At 40.4% G+C, this 21324-nt stretch overlaps 1 protein-coding gene across 1 annotated transcript in view; it reads right to left on the reverse strand.

The window, feature by feature from the left end:
* LOC308609681 (serine/threonine-protein kinase Nek1-like) overlaps positions 1-19652 on the reverse strand; it is a gene marked incomplete at its 3' end in the record, with an annotated part of 151820 nt that extends 132168 nt beyond the window's left edge. Inside the window, 4 exon segments of the mRNA XM_081223394.1 lie at positions 1615-1711; positions 2393-2448; positions 2451-2540; positions 19254-19652. Coding sequence (XP_081079520.1) covers positions 1615-1711; positions 2393-2448; positions 2451-2508 — 211 coding nt within the window. The 5' untranslated portion in view covers positions 2509-2540; positions 19254-19652.
* Between the last annotated feature and the right edge of the window lie 1672 nt (positions 19653-21324).

The following is a 21324-nucleotide window of genomic DNA, read 5'->3' on the forward strand; positions in this document are numbered from 1 at the left end:
AGAGCTCCCAAAAGCTCTATGAGAAACTAAGAGGTCCAAAGAGCTACATGATTAAAATAAGAAGATGGCTCAGGTGAGGCAGAAACAGGGACCAAATTCTATACCAAATGTATAGGATCACCAGACGAAGCTACATCTTATAAATCTGAGAATGAACTTATAGGCCAGGGTTGGAGAGCTTGTGAGAAAAAGGAACTCTCATGCCCTTTAGTCTAAGAACTCCACTCCTAAAAGACTGCCACAGTACACAGACACCTGTACAAGGATGTCCAGGGCAACACTACCTGTAACAGTGAAACACTAAATACAACCTAAGTATCCATAACAGAAAAGAGGCTAAACAAATTGTGATACAGCCATAAAGGGTATCCCATGGAAAACACTGCAGATGTTACAAGAAAGTTGTAAAGAATGGGGTGCATCAAAACAGTGACATGGAAAGATACCCATGAGAGACAAAGTGAAAAGAACTAGATGCAGACATACATAGATACGATCCCACTTGTTTTTCAACATCAAAGGCTACACGCATATGCTTGTTCCACACAGTCACAGAAAATACAGTACGGAATCAACGTGGAATTATTCACATTGCTTACCCCTCGGGAGTGAGAATGAGCGTGAGGAACAGAGATCTTGGGGTTCATGCATGTCTGCACTCCTGAATACATTTACCATGAGCATTTACTCCTCTAAAACTAAACGCCAGTAACAATATAACCTTATTTAAAGAACATGCTATACCCCTTGTGAATCATTCATTCAGATGTTTCTAGGTGAAGCATTCAACATAAATACAAAACGTCTGATAGAATATGTGTTGACATACATTCAAACCTTTTTCCTTGAAATAGTAAAATCTTGGTGATGAAAGAAGAAAGAAACTAAAAGACAGATGCTAAGGGAGAGACAAATAAAGGAAATCAAGGTCCTGAGAAAGAAGAGATGGTTAACATTGTACTCTTTCACATGAGCTATAAAGCCTCATTTCACTGCCATCATAAAATAAATAAACTGAGTACTTTATGGCATAAGGTGTTAATGATCCATATACTTTTAAAAAGTATGTTTTACTTTACTAGGTACCAAGTTTATTTGGGAACAAGGATACTTTAATTCAGCTGCTGAAACTGGTATGTAATGCGACCCTGAAATGGTCATTTAAACTATCTTTTACTTTCAATCTAGATTATCTTTCTATTTTGCAACTGACAGAGATTTATGATAATGGGAATGACTTCAATAAACCACTTTTCTGCCTTTAGAGAAGCTTTGTTTTACCTTAGTTCCTGCATTACCAAATATGATGGTAGATATTTCCAAAACAGCAATACTTTATAATATTTTAAGAACCTGAGAACACTCTCAAGCAGGATACTTCCTAAAATCAGAACATTTTCTCAGTGGCAGTGGTGGTAGCACTTAAAAGAAATTTAGTTTAAAAAGGTGTAAATGACTGTTCCTCCTATGTCTAAAATGCATGTGTATTGAAGCAGAAATGATATACTTTTCTTCCTGAGAATAATTCACAAAAAGATCCTTAAAAGGGAAGTATACAACAGTTATCATAAGGCTTAGGAGTTCTTTTGAGTGCTCTTGCAAAATTTATCTGACCTTCAAATGATTCTCTATACTGTACAATATTTGGATGCTTTATGTTTGCCAGCACTGCAACTTCTCTCCTTGATTCTTCCCTTTCTTTACTGGACATCTTAAATAGAAGGAAAAGAAGAAAATAGTACATTAAGTAAATAAACAACCTAATAGTCCATCAAAAAGAGAGTGGTTAAAAATAATGCTACTGGGACTTCCTTGTGGAGCAGTGGATAAGACTCTGCACTCCCAATGCAGGGGGCCTGGGTCCAAACCCTGGTCAGGGAGCTAGATGCCACACGCATGCCACAACTAAGGAGTCCGCAAGCCGCAACTAAGGAGCCCACAAGCCGCAAGGAGCCAGTAAGCCACAACTAAGGGGCCCGCAAGCTGCAACTAAGGAGCCCGCCTGCCGCAACTAAGACCCGGCACAACCAAATAAATAAATAAATATTAAAAATAATAATAATAATGCTACCAATGAAGCACAGCCCAAATACTAAAATACAGCTAGAAGTTAAAAAGAATAAGTTGAAGGCACAAATATAACAAAAACATTTTAAGATGTTCAAACCAGATCAAGTCAAAGAACAGTAGGTGAGGTATCTTTTTTAAACACACAACCATGAGCACACATCACAGAAAACAATCTGAAAGGATTTACAGACTCTTCTGAAATTAGTGGTTCTCTCTGTGATTACGGCAGTCTTTCACTTTAGGTCATGCATTGCCATATTTTTTTTTATTCTCTCTTGTAACCTGACTTCTACTTGGATGACCAAACAAAAAATATACTTACGTTTGAGATGTTAATTTCTTTGATAACATACTGTCTGCCATCTTCTACAGATTTAGAAGAATGGTTTTTCCGAATGAATCTTCTCCGATCTTCTGTACTCTAACATACTTCTCCATGGTTCTTTTTCTAAGGCATCGTAACAGATAGGCTAGATATAAAAAAAAGAGTAACAGTTAATAGAAATAAAGCATGTCATCTATAACAATTATAATATTTAATTCAAATTCTATTCCTCAGTGATTTGCTTACTTAAAAAAAGATATATAAAATCTTTACTGAAGGTTAAATAAACTTTACCTCAATTTTAGTCATGCAACCTAGAGATAGCTAAAAAGAGAAGACCAGTGACATTTCAATCTTATAAGAATAATTTAGAAAGTCAAATACTGTACATACTTAATGGAGGAAGAAGCAAACCTTTTCCTACATGAACTAATTAATTTGCAGCATTACTTTACTACCTGCAATAAGAATACAAGCTTAGCAAGACTACTTCCCAAAGTTATTTACCTAATCCTCTTATTAGACATTTAAGCTGTTTACAGTGTTTGCTATTATAAAAGAATTCAGATTAAGTTTCTGTACATGCATTTTTATGTACTCATTATAAAGATTTCCATAGTACACACTGTGAGTTCAAAGAATATGCACGTTAAAGCTTTCAAACACACTGCTTGTCTTACAGAAACGCCTACTAGCTTGCATTCTGACCAGCAGCGAATAAAAGTGCCTGTTCCTACGTACTCTTTTAACAGTGGTTATTATTTATTAAAATCTTTCGGAGGCAATAAAGGGTAGTAGTCAAAGAGCACTAAAACCTTAGAGTCAGAGAGCCTGGGTTTAAATACTGGCTTTAGCACTTATTTGCTATTTAACCTCGGACAAGTTACTTATCTTTAAGTGGCACAGTTTGTTCATCTGTACAATGTGGCCAACAACAGGACCTGCTTATAGAGCTGCTGGGAGGATTAGTCAACTTCATTAATGTCTGGAGAACAGTGACCTACACACAGTGAGCACTGTGTCACAATCTGTCCCTACTGTTATTCATTATGTTGGATGGGGGAAGCAGTGTCTCTTTTTTTCTAAGTTCCTTTGCTCACCAATGAATCTGAAAAATTCTTCCACATTTCTGAACTGCTGCATTTCTTCCTTTTGAACTATTCGTTCAATTTCTTTGTCCATTTTCTACTGGGATAGTCTTGTTTATTGTTTTTTAATTGAAGTATAGTTGATTACAATACTGTGTAAATTTCAGGTGCACAAGGAAGTAGTCCAGATACATGTATACATACTTTCAGATTCTCTTCCATTATAGGTGTTTACAAGATTAGGAATATAGTTCCCTGTGCTATACAGTAGGTCCTTGTTGTTTATCTATTTTGTATACAGTAGCTTGTATCTGCTAATCTCAAACTCTTAATTTGTCCCTGCCACCCGTTTCCCCTTTGGTAACCACAATTTTGTTTTCTATGTCTGTGAGTCTATTTCTGTTTTGTCAGTAAGTTCATTTGTATCATTTTTTAGATTCCACATAAGTGATATCTTATGATATTTGTCTCTGTCTTACTTCACTTAGTATGATAATCTTTAGGTCCATCCATGTTGCTGCAAATGGCATATTGCATTTTTTATGGTTGAGTAATATTCCATTGTATATAGGTGCCACATCTTCTTTATCCATTCCTCTGTCGATGGACACTTAGGTTGCTTCCATGTCTTGGCTATTATGAACAGTGCTGCTATAAACATTGCATCCTCTTTATAGTTTCTAGTTGCTTGTTACAGCGATCTGCATTTCTATCAACAATCTTTCTTAACTCCTTCAGCATTTTTATTACCTCCTTTTCTAAATCAGGGTCTGGTAGACTGGAGAAGTCTGTTTCATTGTTTGTTCCTTCAGGGGATTTCTCTTGTTCTTTTACTTGGGAGTAGTTCCTCTGGTTTTTCATTTTAGTTAAATTTCTCTGACTCTAAGAATTTAAGAGAAACAGTTATCTATCGTGGTCTCACAGGGCTGTTTTTATGTGGGAGTGTCCCTGTGTAGACTGTGTGAGTCCAATTATTTTTGGCAAAGGCTGTTTTTAGTGTGGATGCTTGCCACGTCTTTCCTCAGGGTGTGCTGGCCCTTGTCCCCTTGATAAGGGGTGTGTCTGGTGTTGTGGTGACCAGAGCCTGCAGTGGATACTGAGTGGGGCCTCTTCTCTGCCCTGTAGTTGTCACAGCCCTGTCAGGGACAGGGTCTGCTCCTCAGCTGTCACAGTTGAAGCCCCCAGATCCAGTTCCAAGCTGCAATATGAGGAATGAGGGGCTGGAGCACTAGGAGACAGAAGCCAGTGTATGTTTCTCCTCAGGAGCTTTCCACCAGGACATGCAACTCTGTGATGCCACCCATGTGCACATGCACAGAGTCCACTGTTAGTGAACTAATGCTAGTGCTGCCCTCAGGGGCCACCTCAGGGCCTCTGTGGACGTCCCTCAGGCATGCATGAGTTGTCCCAAAACCCACGCACCACCACGAGAGCCCGCCACAGCCACAGCCTGGGATGCACTGTGGGAGGACCGGTGATTGGCTCTGATTTCAGCCCCACCTCTGTGCACGCCCACAAACTGCGCAAAGTCCATGGCAGACAGAGCCATGTCCACTGTGAGCATGCTGATAATGGGCTGCTAAGGCGGCTCACACCCCTCCCTTTATGCACTGACAACAGGCTCCTACGGCGGGCCCATGCTCCTTCTGTGCGCACCCCCAGCTGTGTCCTGTGCCACACTCCAGGCCCTTTGGGCTGTCTCCATGCACCCAACCTGAGTCCCTGCCCGGGTCTGTCTGCTGAAGCCTGAGTTGCAGCACCCAGTTGTTGCACACACCAGCAGGCGCACCACAGGCTGGAAAGTGCAGCGGCATGGCCAAGACGGTCTGTGCTGCACTCTCTCTACCCTGTAGGACAGCAGGCCAGCTTCCACACTGTCCTCTCGAGCCTCTGAAGCTCCCTATCTGTCCCACCAAACCTCCCAGCCGGTAAAGGAGGTTCCCAGAGCGAGGGAACATTCCTCTTTCACAGCTCCCTTCCAGGGGGCAGGCCCCATCCCAATTCCTCCTCTCCCTTTTCCCTTTGTCCTATTTAATTACTTGGGGATCTTTACTGCAGCTTTGGTTGTATGAGATTTTCTGCCAGCTTTCAGTAGGTATTCCATGAAAATAGTTTCACATATCGATGTTATTTTTAAAAATTTATTATTTATTTTTGGCTGTGTTGGGTCTTTGTTGCTGCGAGCAGGCTTTCTCTAGTTGCGGCGAGCGGGGGCTACTCTTTGTTGCGGTGCACGGGTTTCTCATTGCAGTGGCTTCTCTTGTTGCAGAGCACGGGCTCTAGGCGAGCAGGCTCAGTAGTTGTGGCACGTGGGCTCAGTAGTTGTGGCACAGGCTTAGTTGCTCCGCAGCATGTGGGATCTTCCCGGACCAGGGCTTGAACCCATGTCCCCTGCATTGGCAGGTGGATTCTTAACCTCTGTGCCACCAGGGAAGTCCCATAGATGTATTTCTGATGTACTTGTGGGAGGAGGTGAGTTCCACATCCCTCTACTCCACCATCTTCAAGTTCATTTTCTTTTCATTAGTTTGTAGAAGCTTCTTTAATGACGATGTTAGCCTTTCTCCAGAATGAATTTTTTTTGCTTATATGCCATTTGTCTTCAATTTTATTGAAATACAAGTTTATTTTGATGTGAACAAATTTATTAATGTCTTCCTTATATTTCTGCCATCGGTATCACACTTAGAAACTTACGGTACCAAATACCGTAAGATACTTGATTAAGGTTGTTAACTTCAGCAAGAGTAACTTCAGGAGAGTGGTGCAGACAGAAGCGAGTACAATAGGTTAGGTAATGAAAGCTTAAAGAAGTGAAGGGAAGGGGCGGAGGATAGATGGAGGGAGAGGAAGGGAGAGAAAACGTGTCCCAAAAGCAACCTCTAGCACTGCCTATTGGTAAGATCACACATACTGTGAAGATACATGAATTCACTTTGTTAATCTAAAAATAATAAATATTTAATTTAGGGGGGTGTGGCCAAGATGGCAGAGTAAGAAGACCCTGAGCTCACCTCCTCCCACAAACACACCAAAAGTACAACTATTTAAAGAGCAGCTACCTATAAGAACCGGAAGAACAGCAGAAAAGATTTTCTGCAACTGAAGATACAAAGAAGGAACCACAATGGGATGGGTAGGAGTGGTGGAGACCCGGTATAGATAAGACGCACAGCCATGGGCAGGTGACCCACAAATGGGAGGATAATCACAAATGCAGAGGTTCTCCCCGAGAAGCAAGGGGTTCAAGCCCCACATGAGGCTCCCCAGCCCAGGGCTCCTGCACCAGATTGATGAACCCCCAGAATACCTGGCTTTGAAGGCCAGCAGAGCTTGCATATAAGAGAGCCAGAGCACTGTAGGAAAAAAAGACTCTACTCTTAGAGGGCGCACACAAAATCTCACCCACTCTGAGATACAGCTCTGAGAGGCAATAATTTGAAAGAAGCTTATATCAAACCCACCTGCTAATCTTGGAGAGACCCCGGAGAGGCAGGAGGGCCACTGGGACTCCCCTGGGGACACAGACGCTCGCAGCAGCCATTTTTGGAAGTCTTCTTCCACGAAGACACTGATGGTACAAAAGCAAGCTTGGAGTCCTCTCTCTAGCCTATTAGCAACAGGAGCTTACCCAACCACTAACCAGATGGCAAGAGCCCTGGAGGCCACCCCCTGGGGACCTGCAGTCAGCTATGCTAGTACCCAGCCCCACCCACCAGTGGCAGCCACCACAGGAGGCAGGACCTGACAATCAACCAGGCCACAGGGTAGCCCCACCAAAAAAGAAGGGCCCACATAAGGGACACTCCTAGAGCACATAGCTCTTGTGACCAAAGAGGAGTGTGCCACTGGCTCCCATAAGACAACTCCTACACAAAGCCACTTGTCCAAGATTGGGAAACACAACCGACCTACCTAATTCATAGAAATAAAGATAGATAATTCAGTAAAATGAGGAGACAGAGGAATACATACCATAGGAAGAAACAAGACAAAACCCCAGAAGGACTAAGCAAAATGGAGATAAGCAATCTACCCAATAAAGAGTTCAAGGTCATGATCATACAGACGCTCAATAAATTCAGGAGAAAAATGCATGAACACTCTTAGAAGTGTGGCAAGGAGTTAAAAAACACAGGAAAAAAACCCAACAAATATGAAGAATACAATCACTGAAATAAAAAATACACTAAAAGGAATAAGCAGTAATTAGATACAGAGGAACAGATCAACAAACTGGAAGACAGAGTAGTTGAAATCACCCAGCTGAAGAGAAAAAAGAAAAAAATAATTTTTAAAACTGAAGATAGTTTAAGAAACCGCTAAGACAACATCCAATGTGTAACATTAGCATTATAAGGGGTCCCAGGAGGAGAAGAGACAGAGGAAGGGGAAGAGAACTTATTTGAAGAAATAATAGCTGAACATTTCCCTAACCTGGGAAAGAAAACATATCCAGGTCCAAGAGGTACAGACAGTCCCCAACAAGATAAACCCAAAGAGGTCCACAGCAAGAAACATTAAAATGAAAATGGCAAAAATTAAAGATTAAGACAGAACCTTAAAAGCAGCAAAAGAAGGCTTCCCTGGTAGAGCAGTGGTTAACAGTCTGCCCACCAATGCAGGAGACATGGGTTCGAGCCCTGGTCCAGGAGGATTCCACATGCCACAGAATGACTGGGCCTGTGTGCCACAACTACTGAGCCTGCGCTCTAGAGCCCACGAGCCACAACTACTGAAGCTCATGCACCTGGAGCCCATGCTCCATGACAGGAGAAGCCATCACAAAGAGAGGTCCACGCACTGCAAGAAGAGTGGCCCCTGCTCGCCGCAACTAGAAAAAACCCATGCACAGCAACAAAGACTCAACACAGCCAAAAATAAATAAATTTTTCTTAAAAAAGCAGTAAAAGAAAAGCAACTAGTTATGGGACTTCCCTGGTTGTCCAGTGGTTAAGACTTCACCTTCCAATGCAGAGGCTGCAGGTTCGATCCATGGTCTGGGAGTTAAGATCCCACATGCCTCGCGGCCGAATAAACCAAAACATAAAACAGAAGCGGTGTTGTAACAAATTCAATAAAGACTTTAAAAAATGGTCCATATCAAAAAACTCTTTAAAAAAAAAAGGCAACTAGTTATGTACATGAGAACTTCCAAAAGATCATCAGTTGATCTTTGCAGGCCAGAAGGGAGTAGCATAATACATTCAAAATGATAAAAGGAAAAAGCCTATAACCCAAAATACTCTACCTGGCAAGGCTATCATTCAGATCTGAAGGAGAGATAAAAGTTTTACAGAAAGGCAAAAGTGAAAAGAGTTCAGCACTACTAAACTGGCTTTACAAGAAATGTACAAAGACTTCTCTAAGTGGAAAAGAAAAGACCATAACTAGAAATATGAAAATTACAAGAGGAAAAATCTTATTGGTAAAGGCAAACATACTGTAAAAGTAGTAGATAAACCACTTATAAAGCTAGCAGGAAGGTTAAAAAAGAAAAGTAGTAAAATCATCTATATCCACAATAAGTAGTTAAGGGATACATAAACAAAAAGATGCAAAAAAGAAATGAAGACAAAAACATTCAATTTGGGGGTAGGGAGAAAAAACACAAAATTGTTAGAATGCATTAGGATTTAAGTGATCATCAACTTAAAATAATTATAGTACATACACACACACACACATACATATATGTGTGTGTGTGTGTGTGTGTATATATATATATATATATGGAGAGAGAGAGAGAGAGAGAGAGAGAGAGAGAGAGGGAGGGAGGGAGAGAGGGAGAGAGACAGAGAGAGAGAGACAGTGGGGAGAGAGGGTTAGGGAGGGAAGGGGGTTGTTATATATGAACTTCGTGGTAACCACAAACCAAACGTATAATAGATAGATACACAAAAAAGAGAAAGGCATCCAAACATAACACTAAAGATAGTCATCAAGGGAATTCCCTGGTAGTCCAATGGTCAGGACTTGGCACCTTCACTGCCATGGGCCGGGGTTCAATCCTTGGTCAGGGAAGTAAGACTGCACAAGGCACATTGCGCAGCCAAAAAAAGAAAAAGAAAAGACAGCCATCAAATCACAAGGGAAGAGAACAAGAAAAAGAACTTAAAAAAGAACGTGAAAACAATTAACAAAACAGCAATAAGTACACACCTATCAATAACTACTTTAAATGTAAATGGACTAAATGCTCCAATCAAAAGACACAGCATGTATGCTGCCTTACAAGAGACTCACTTCAGAGCTAACACACACACAGACTGAAAGTGAGAGGATGAAAAAGGTATTCCATGCAAAGGGAAATGGAAAGTATAGCTGGGGTAGCTATACTTATAGCAGACAACAGACTCTAAAACAAAGACTGTAACAAGAGACAAAGAATAACAATAGACAACGATAAAGGGATCAATCTAACAAGAAGATAAAACAATTGTCAATATATATGCACCCAGCATAGGAGCACCTAAATACCTAAAGCAAATATTAACAAACATAAAGGAAGAAATTGACAGAAACACAATAACAGTAGGCAAATTTAACACCCCACTTACATCAATGGACAGATTACCCAGACAGAAAATCAATAAGGAAACAATGGCCTTAAATGACACATTAGATCACATGGACTTAAGAGATATATATATAGAACGTTCTATCCAAAAGCAGAACACACATTCTTCAAGCACACATGGAACATTCTCCAAGATACAAGTCTCAATAAATTTAAGAAGAGTGAAATCATATCAAGCATCTTTTCTGATCACAACAGAGATTAGAAATCAATTACAAGAAAAAAACTGCAAAAAAATTAAAAATGCAGATACGTTACTAAACAACAAATACATCACTAAAGAAATTAAACATGAAATCAAAAAATACCTGGAGACAAATGAAAACAAAAACACAATGATCCAAAATCCGTGAGACACAGCAAAAGCAGTTCTAAGAGGGAAGTTTATAGCAATACAAGACTATCTCAGGAAACAAGAAATCTCAAATAAACCATCTAACCTTACACCAAAAGGAACTATGAAAAGAACAAAACCTGAAGTTAGTAGAAGGAAAAAACAGAGTTCACAGCAGAAATAAATGAAATAGAGACTAAAAACAAATAGAAAGATAAATGAAACTAAGAGTTGGATCTTTGATAAAATAAAGAAAATTGCTAAACCTCTAGCCTGACTTATGAATAGAGAAAAATATATAAAATCTGAAATGAAAGAGAAGTTACAATGATACCACAGAAATACAAAAGATCATAAGTGATTACTATACATAACTTTATACCAATAAAATAGACAACCTAAAATAAATGGATAAATTTCTAGAAACATATAACCTACCAAGACTGAAACAGGAAGGAAAAAAAGTATGAAAAGACGGCTCAACAATAATTAAATTGAATCACTAATCAAAAAACTCCCAACAAACAGAAGTCCACAACCAGGCAGCTTCACAGGCGAATTCTACAAAACACTTATGGAAGAGTTAACACCCATCCTTCTCAAGCCAGTCAAAGAAAACTGAAGAGGAAGGAACACTTCCGAACTCATTCTACAAGGCCAACATCACCTGATACCAAAACCAGACAAAGATACCACAAAAAAGGAAAATATCACTTTAAGGGTCAAAATCACTGATGAACACAGATGCAAAAATCCTCAACAAAATATAAGCAAACCAAATTCAACAATACATTAAAAGAATCATATACCATTATCAGGTGGGATTTAACTCAGGGATGCAAGGCTGGTGAGATATCTGCCAATCAACCAATGTGATACACCATATGAAAAAAAACTGAAGAATAAAAACCATACGATCATCTCAATAGATGAAGAAAAAGCTTTTGACAGGATTCAACATCCATCTATAAAAACTCTCAGCAAAATGGGTACAGAGGGAACATACCTCAACATAATAAAAGTAATATATGAACCTATAACCAACAGCATACTCAATGGTGAAAAGCTGAAAGGATTTGCTTTATGATCAGGAACAAGACAAGGATGCCAAATATTGCCATTTTTATTCGACATAGTATTGGAAGTCAAATCAAAGCAACTGGTAGCTTTGCTAGCCAAAGCAATCATACAAGAAGAAGAAATAAAAGGAATCCAAGTTGGAAAGGAAGAAGTAAAACTATCACTGTTTGCATATGACATGATACTAGAAATTACCTGGTATTATAGAAAAATCCTACAGACACCACCAAAAAGCTATTAAAACTAATAAATGAATTGAGTAAAGGTGCAGGATACAAAATTAATATATGGAAATCTGTTGCATTTCTATACCCTAACAATGAACTATCAGAGAAATTAAGAAAAAAATCTCATTTACAACTGTGGCAAAAAGAATAAAATACCTAGGAATAAATATGACTAAGGAGGTATCAATAAAAGACCTGTATTTAGAAAACTATGACAATGATGAAAGAAACTGAAGATGACACAAACAAATGGAAAGATATAATGTGCTCATGGATTGGAAGACTCAATATTGTAAAAATGACCATCCTCCCCAAGGGAATCTACAGATTCAATACAATCCTATCAAAATACCAATGGCATTTTTCAAAGAACTAGAACAAATAATTCTAAAATTTGTATGAAAATATGAAAGGCCCAAAATAGCCAAAACAATCTTGAAAAAGAAGAACAAAATTGTAAGCATCACACTCCCTGATTTCAAACTATACTACAAAGCCACAGTAATCAAAACAGTATGGTATTGGCACAAAAACGGACACACAGATCAACTGAACAGAACAGAGAGCCCAGAAATACATCCACACTAATATGGGCAAATTAATCTAAGACAAACGAGGCAAGAATATACAACAGGGAAAAGTCAGCCTATTCAATAAAGGTTGTTGGGAAAACTAGACAGCCACATGCAAAAGAATCAAACTGGACTACTTTCTCATACCATATACAAAAATAAACTCAAAATGAATTAAAGACTTAAATGTAAGACCTCAAACCATAAAACTCCTAGAACAAAACATATGCAGTGTACTCTTTGAAATCTTAGCACTATTTTTTTAGATACCTCTCCTCAGGCAAGGAAAATGGAAGCAAAAATAAACATTTGGAACTACATCAAACTAAAAAACTTGCACAGCAAAGGAAACTATCCACAAAACAATAAGGCAGTCTACTGAATGGGAGAAGATATTTGCAAACATTATACTTTATAAGGAGTTAATATCCAAAACATACAAAGAACTCATACAACTCAACATCAAAAAAAAAAAAACCATTAAAAAATGGGTTGAGACTCTTAATAGACATTTTTCCAAAGAAGACCTACAGATGGCCAACAGACACGTGAAAAGATACCCAACTTCACTAATCATCAGGGAAATGCAAATCAAAACCACAGTGAGATATCACCTCACTCCTGTCAGAACAGCTATTATCAAAAAGACAACCAAAAAAAGGTGTTGGAGAGGATGTAGTGAAAAAGGAATCTTCGTGCACTCTCAGTGGAAATGTAAGTTGCTGCAGACACTCTGGAAAACGGTATGAAGGTTCCTTAAATAATTAAAAATAGAACTACCACGTAATCCAGCAATTCCACTTCCGGGCATTTGTCTGAAGAAACCAAAACACTAATTCAAAAATATATGTGCACCCCAATGCAGCATTATTTAAAACAGCCAAGACATGGAAGCACCTGAATTGTCCATCAATAGATGAATGGATAAAGAAGACTTGGTATATATATACAATGGACTACTACTCAGTCATAAACAAGAATGAGGTGATTCCTTGGTGGTCCAGTGGTTAGGGCTCGGCGCTTTCACTGCCGGGGCCCGGGTTCAATCTCTGACGGGGGAAGATTTTGCAAGCCACGTGGCATGTGGCACAGGCAAAAAAAAAGAAAGAGAGAGAGAATGAAATGTGCTATTTGCAGTAACATGGACATTACGCTAAGTGAAGAAAGTCAGACAGAGAAGGACAAATACTGTATGATTTCACCTATACATGGAATATATAAAAGAAAACAAATGAAGAAATGTAACAAAAGAGAAACAGACTCATAGATACAGGGAACAAACTGGTGGTTGCTAGAGGGGTGGGGGTGGGGGTGAGTGAAATAGGTTAGGGAGACTAAGAGGTACAAACTTCCAGTTACAAAACAAGTCATGAGGATGTAACATATACAACATAGGGAATACAGTCAATAGCGCTGTAATAACTTTATTTGGTGATAGATTGTAACTATCATGGTGACCACTCTGTAATGTATAAAAAAATCAAATATTTATATTGCACACCTGAAACTAATATAATATTGTAAGTCAACTATACTTAAATAAAAAATAAAGTATAAATAAATAATTCAAAAAATAGTGATTCACATAACTTGCTCTTTTCTATTTCCATTCCATTGCACGCAGGCTTTCTATGTATGATTCCCTTCTAGGAGAAAATGAGCTTGTCATGAAGACTATATTACAATTTCTATGACAGTTTACCATATCTCTCATTGTAAGTGAACAAATTCATGTTCTCATTTCACCCATTAATACTAAATTTAATTTTATTTTGCCTCTAATATATTGATCCAGTCTCCTTAAATGAAAAAATTCATATCCTGTGTCTGTAAGACTCAAAGGCCACAACTTTGCCTGTGGTAAATCAATGGGATAATCATGCTTAAGAGAAATTTGTGGGAAAAGAGCCTTCTTCTACCTCAGGAAACTTCTATTTCAAACTTTCTGTAAGAAATGACATGGCTTTTAGCAGCTGTAAGAGAAACAAGAAATTAACTATTATGACAGCACTACAGCATCACTAGTGAGTTAAAGAAGAAAAGTCACTCCAAACATATTTGCAAGCCCAAGTTTGGTCATTCGGCATAATATAATAGCTCTCTGGGCCCCAGACAGAATTTAATGATTTCTCTAGGTCATGATATCACATTACTATGCTGTTTAGAAAAAATATAAACTCATCTTAGAAAACTAAATTTCATAAATCAAATTACATTAAATAGGGCTTCCCTGGTGGCGTGGTGTTTGAGAGTCCGCCTGCCGATGCAGGGGACACAGGTTCGTGCCCCCGGTCCGGGAAGATCCCACATGCCGCGGAGCAGCTGGGCCCCTGAGCCATGGCTGCTGAGCCTGCGCGTCCGGAGCCTGTGCTCCGCAACGGGAGGGGCCACAACAGTGAGAGGCCCGTGTACCACAGGAAAAAAAAAAAAAATTACATTAAACAGTAACCATACAATGAGACTACTTCACAACCATCATTACTCTGTGACTTTTGCCAAGAAAAAAAAATCACAATTAGTCCATCTGGCCCTCCCCCAAAATGGAGATGCCAATCCCTTTTGAGGGACCCCACTAACAAGATGGAGGCTCTGAGGGTCCTAGCACTGCAGTGCGCTGCCCACCACAGGACTACAGTGTGTTCTGGCACCTCCGGAAAGTGGAGGAGAATCTACTGCCCCAGAGGTGAAGAAAGACGGCTCTCACTGCCACCAAATAACATCCAGTGCAGACAGCTTTCTGGACAATGAAAGGCAAGGTAGGTGAGTTTCAGAGCAACCAACAACCCCTCCTATTCTGCACTGTCTACACTTGACTAGTATTGGATGTCAGACGAAGTGAAAGGGAAAACACGGCAAGATAGATAATTTCAGCCTCTTAAAGCATATGTAACTGGGGTACTTACTTCTTAGTCAGGAGACTTCTCAGCTGAATAACAACTCTAGAAGGTTTTTAAACCAAAGGAAATAAAAGGTAACAACAAAATGTACTATAGGCTTACACATCCAAAATAGTCGTAACATGTAACTGAAGAAGCATACGGATCCTATTCTAATTTCATTACTGTAATAAACCCAAATTATAAATAAATATTTGTCCTTTCTATGCTTCAGCTTTCAAAGTCAGAGGGAAATCGCATACCAACTTGACAGTATCTTTCCTTTTTTTTTTTTTTTTTGCGGTACGCGGGCCTCTCACCGTTGTGGCCTCTCCCTGTTCTCTCACCGTTGTGGCCTCTCCCTGTTGTGGCCTCTCCCGCTGCGGAGCACAGGCTCCGGACGCGCAGGCTCAGCGGCCATGGCCCACGGGCCCAGCCGCAGCGCGGCATGTGGGATCTTCCCGGACCGGAGCACGAACCCGCGTCCCCTGCATCGGCATACGGACTCGCAACCACTGCGCCACCAGGGAAGCCCGACACTATCTTAAGGTCTCTAACAATTACATCAATTTAATCCCTGTAATACATATGTGATACTGAAGATACTCAAAGTATAAAATTAGAGATTTTTTTGATATTTAAGATTTCCAAGAGTCTTGTGATATAACAAATAAAGCAATGGATTCAGAAGAGAAAAGTTATGTGACCAAAAGCAAACCACTCGACTTCCCTGGGTCTTAGTTTCTTCATCTAAAAACACTAAAGATTTAAACAAAATACTATCTTAAGGGCCCTATGAATTCTAAGTCTGTGACTCAAGGAGAAAAACATTTAAAAGTAGGTCAGAAAGTAGGAAACTTCAACAATTTAAAATTGCACTATTAGCCACAAAGAGTACGAATGACAGAGAGATGGCCAAAGCCTTTCCTTCAGAAAAATCAAAAGATGCCCCAAATCTTTAGCCTAAATCTTTAAAAAATCAAAAAATAAACTGCAACTTACAAGTTAAGATATCAGACTGAACGTACATATTTACCTCTGCTTCTTCCCTAAACCCAGCTAACAAAGCTTGAAAGGATCAGAAAGGCAGAAGAGGAGAGACAGCAATGGCAATAAAATTCTGGAAGCTGACAAACACAAGAGCAAGCAGCAACTGACTCAGGAAGCTAGAGAAAGCTGTGTCCTCAGCCACGAGTGGGGACAAAGTCACTTCCACTACAGACTAGCTCAGTGACTGGCGGAGACTTTATAAGAAGCTGTCAGACACACAGCTCCTCCATCCCCTCCCCCAGTCAGGCGACCACCCCTCCCATCTTGGCAGCAGGCAAGAGATGTCTCCAGATTAGGAACACCCATCACAGCTGAGAATGGAAATACCGTCTGGGAGACTGAATGAAAGCTGACATAATGAATGATGAGACTGTTTCGGACCATGATGGTGCACTTGTACCAGACCACCCTGCCTCCAAAAACAATCACGAACCCGGAGTAAAATATATAAAAGAACAGAAAGAAATTCACTGAGAGGTGGGAATATCCTAGTGAGTCCCACATTACCCCAGCCTTTTCCCTGAAGACATTTTCCAAACTGTGGCACAGCAGAATGGAGCTTGAGTAGAAAGCAGCATCCTTATGGGCTGAGGACAGAGAGGTCAGAGTTTAGGGCCGCCAAAATCCTGGGGAGGAGGAGAAGGAACAAGAGGCCAAAAATGTGCACGTAAATTCCTCTCCTGTCAGTCAGCCCACTCCTAAATTGTGCAGATACAGGGCAAGACTAAATCAGACTAGTCCTAACGACAGAAACAGACTCACAAATGACTCAAATACGGAGCTATCAGCAGGGGGCTTCAAATAACCTTGATTAATAAGTTCAAGAAAATAGGAGGAAACGATGGACAAAAGTGATTTTTTAAAAGATGGAGAATTTCAACAAAGAACTGAAATTTATTTTTAAAAACTAAAAACTTCTAAAACTAAAATATAAAATATGTGGAATTAAGAACTCATTGCATGGGTTTTACAGCAGGCAGCATACAGCAGGATTAGTAATCTGGAAAATAAACCAGCAGAATATATTCAACAAAAGAACACAGAGAAAAAATGAAGAAAAAACAAAAAGACATACCCGGAAGGAAGGAACGAAGAAAAGGAAAGGAAGTTTCAATATTCCAAAGATTTTAATACTTAATCTCTAAATTTAATGCTTCCCTAGTAAAAACACAAACTCTGGGGGTGAGGGTGATCGGAGGAGCTGATTTTTAAAGTTAATGTGAAAAAAAGAAGAAAGAATAGCCAGAGATACTGGAAAAAAAAAAAAAAAGCAATGAAGGAAGAGTTGTTCTACTTGATATCAAGACACATTATAAAGCAGTAATAAGTATGAACTAGACAGGTAAATCGTAGAAAGTCCAAAAATATACAAAAAAAATTTTTTAATTTGGTAGATGACCATGGTGACATTTTAAATCAGTAAGGAAAAGATGGATTTTGAAATAAATAGTTTTTAGACTAGGTAGCCATATGGAAAAAAAAATTAAATCCATTTTCTTCATTTTACATCAACACAAATTTCAGACAATAAAATACGTAAATGTCCGTCAAATTTTTCTATATGGCATCACTCTTTTCAAGTATCTCAACTACGCTCCAGAAAAAATATCTTAGCCTCTAGTCAAGTTAGACATCTTTCCTCACTTTTTACTAAGAACACCTTTAAGCCACAAATAAATGTTTGACATAATAAAATTTTGTGCACCGAATGAGAAAAATGTCAGAGTATATGAATGAAAAGCTGTATCCCCACCAATCTGGAACATTAAGCCTCTTCAGCTGCTTCAGCTATTTGATGCACAAGCAAGTTGTCCTGAAGGGAAACACTGGTAAAGAAGTGTCAACAGATTTCAGGAAGCCCTCAGGGTACTGTCTGCAACCAGGATCTACACATATAGTTCTCCCCAAATAACGAATACAATTTTGGGTTATGGGAGAGGCTCAGTTTAACTCCTCAAAGAGGAAAGGCCCTGTCTTACTTCGCATAATTCAAAAAAGGAGAAAGCAAAAGCGGGATTCCTAATAGAGTTTTTTCAAAATATTTGTTGTTCTTCTCTGTAAGTCTATTCCTCTCTGTAAGACTATTCAGACAACAATTAACAGCTTCCCTAGTGAAAGTACCAACATGTAAATAAAGAGTTTACATTCATGAAATGGATATATTCAAGTCCAGGGAATTAGACAGAGGAAAATATACTTGGAGTACAACGTCAATGCATTATTAAAATGACCTCAAAAGAACTCCAAGTTCCATAACCTTTACTAAACTCCCAGTGGTGACTCTTAACGTGCAAAACCTGTTTTCCCACAAAACAGGCTCCTTACCTCTCACCAAAAACAAGCGGGCAACGTTAAAACAGATCTGCGGATGTTCTAATTTCAGACAAATCTAAAGCAGAAACAAAGAACTACTTCTCTCCATATCTGGCTTCCCTCCATCACCTCTGCAATACTGCTGCATCATAAGAAAAGGCCATTATTAGCATATACTGGATATTACTTTTAATCCTTCATAATTATTTCTGATGTAACTTACCCTGGCAATACAAAAATTTCTGCTTCTTGGGGGGCGGATCTTACATTAGAGAACAAAAATCAGGCCTGCATAAAAAAAAAAGTTGTGATGAACTCTACAAGTCCTAGAACTTTCAATGCTTTCCATAAAGAAATTGTTGAATCAAACTATGGAAACTGAAATATAAGATTATGGGCCAGCCAGTTAACTGCTACTCATTTTCTAGTTAAAAGGTATACGTAAAGATCACAGACAAGATATAAGCAACATAAATGACTTCTTACTCATACCAACGCTTCTACTCTTATTTTAATTCCATGATCACTATCGCTTTTTAAATAATGTCCAAAGGGTGCTCAGTACCATACACGGTTCCTTAGAGAACTCCCATCTTGACGAGGTGCGGCTACTGGTGCTATTTTCCGCGCACTTCAGGGAGGACCCCGCAGCCTCTACATCGGAAGTCGAGGCAAGCTCTCCCGTTTCCCGACCGACCCCACCATCGCGGACGTCACGCCGCCCCGAGCGCAGCTCACCTCAGGACCCCGGCCGTGGCCGGGCACCGTCCGGGGGTCGCCGCCTTCCCGCGGGGCTCAGCGAGCCCGAGGCATCCCCCCGCAGTCCGGAAAGGGCATTGGGCCGCAGCCCGCGCCACCCCGGCCAACGCCCCGGGACACGGGTCCGCGCCGCCGGACGAAACAAACCGGTTTCCGAGCCCCTTGCAACGGCGGCGGTGGCGTGGGGTGTTCCCCGGGCGCCACCCCCCAACTTCTCAGAGATGGCTGTCGGCGGCCTCGCGGGCCGGGCGCATTGGGGCTGGGGGCTCCCTGCCGGTTCGTCCCCCAGCCTCGCCACGCGGGCGCTGGCTACCCGGCAACGCGGAGATGCACTCCGGGCTCAGGATCAGGACTCCACAAGCGGCGCCCCAAATCCCGGAGCCAGAGCAGAAGGCGGGGCGTCCCTGGTGCGCCCGTGTGACGTTAGCGCGCCGAAGCCGGCGCGGAGCGGGGGTGGCTGGGAAGGGCAGGCGGGGGCGGGGGCGGGGGCGGGCTCCCTAGGTGCGGGAGGAGAGGAGAGGAGGAAAGGGAGACCAGAGCGTCCCTCACTCACAGGAGCGAGGCCCGGCGGCAGTCAGAACATGCTGGAGCTGCTGTGGAATAAAGCCTGTGATAAATTCGTCTCGCACATACCGCACAGTAAAAGGGATTTTTTTTTTTTAAACTTGAGGGCCATTTCTTAGGGATGCCATATTTTTAAACTAAATTTGCTTTAAAAAGCAAGACAAGTGAAATAAGTCAAATACTGTATGATATCACTTACATGTGAAATCTAAAAAATAATATAAACTAGTGAATGTAACAAAGAATCAGCTATAATTCAACAATTATTTTTTTCCTTCCTTTATAAATTTATTATTTTCGGCTGCGTTGGGTATTCATTGCTGCACGCAGGCATTCTCTAGTTGCGGCGAGCAGGAGGTACTCTTCATTGCAGTGCGCGGGGCTTCTCATTGTGGTGACCCCTCTCGTGGTGCGTGGGCCTCCGCAGTTGTGACACACGGGCTCAGTAGTTGTGGCTCACGGGCTTAGTTGCTCCGCAGCATGTGGGATCTTCCCGGACCAGGGCTCGAACCTGTGTCCCCTGCATTGGCAAGTGGATCCTCAACCACTGTCCACCAGGGGAGCCCTCTAATATATATTTTTAAAAACAACACAAACAAAAAACGGCAAAAAGGAAACAGACTCACAGATATAGAAAGCAAACTAGTAGTTACCAGTGGTGAGAGGGAAGGAGGGAGGGGCACGATGGGGGTATGGGACTGAGGTACAACTACTATGTATAAAATAAATGATAAAGGATATATTATACACCACAGGGAAATACAGCCATTATTTTGTAATAACTATAAATGAAGTATAACCTGTAAAAATATTGAATCACAGTGTTGTACACCTGAAACTTATGTAATATTGTACATGGACTGCACCTCAATAAATAAATAAATAAATAGAATGTTTTTTAAAAGCAAGCCTATTCCTAATATATTCTGGATGATTAAAGCAAGAAAGTATTTTTAAGTCTTGAATTTTTTTTTAGTATAACTTGGTTTAAAGAGAAAAAAATTAAAACAAAAACAAAACAAACAAAATGTGGTTCTACACCTTTACATCTAACGGGTGTATGCATTACTCGCTGGTATATTGAAAGGGTTAGTGGTCTAAGTACCTTTCTTCATTGCAGGACTTTCAAAGATAGAGACAGACTTTGTGTAATAAGGGATCAGGTGCGGTGTAGTCCTTCAGCTAAATTGCCTTCCCTAGAGTAAAGCTGAGATACTGGAGAATCCAAACTTGAAGCTGAAGGAGGACAGTGGTCTAGCCACCTTAGTTACTACTCCCCAGGTTGTAGTACCTGTTTGTATGTGTTGTGTGTAGCGTGGCAGAGACACCATAGATTCTGCCAGAGACCTCAGATGTAAATGATTCAGACCTTGGCTTCAAAGAAATCCGCTTCCTTCCCCCTCATGCCCTCCCAAACACACCAGCGCCTAAAACCTCTCTGGGTTCTCTTGCCAGTCTGGTTTAGTCCTGCTTATAAGAAGTACTT

Source organism: Mesoplodon bidens (genome assembly GCF_964165515.1).
Source record: "Mesoplodon bidens genome assembly, chromosome: Y".
Classification (NCBI taxonomy): Eukaryota; Metazoa; Chordata; class Mammalia; order Artiodactyla; family Ziphiidae; genus Mesoplodon; species Mesoplodon bidens.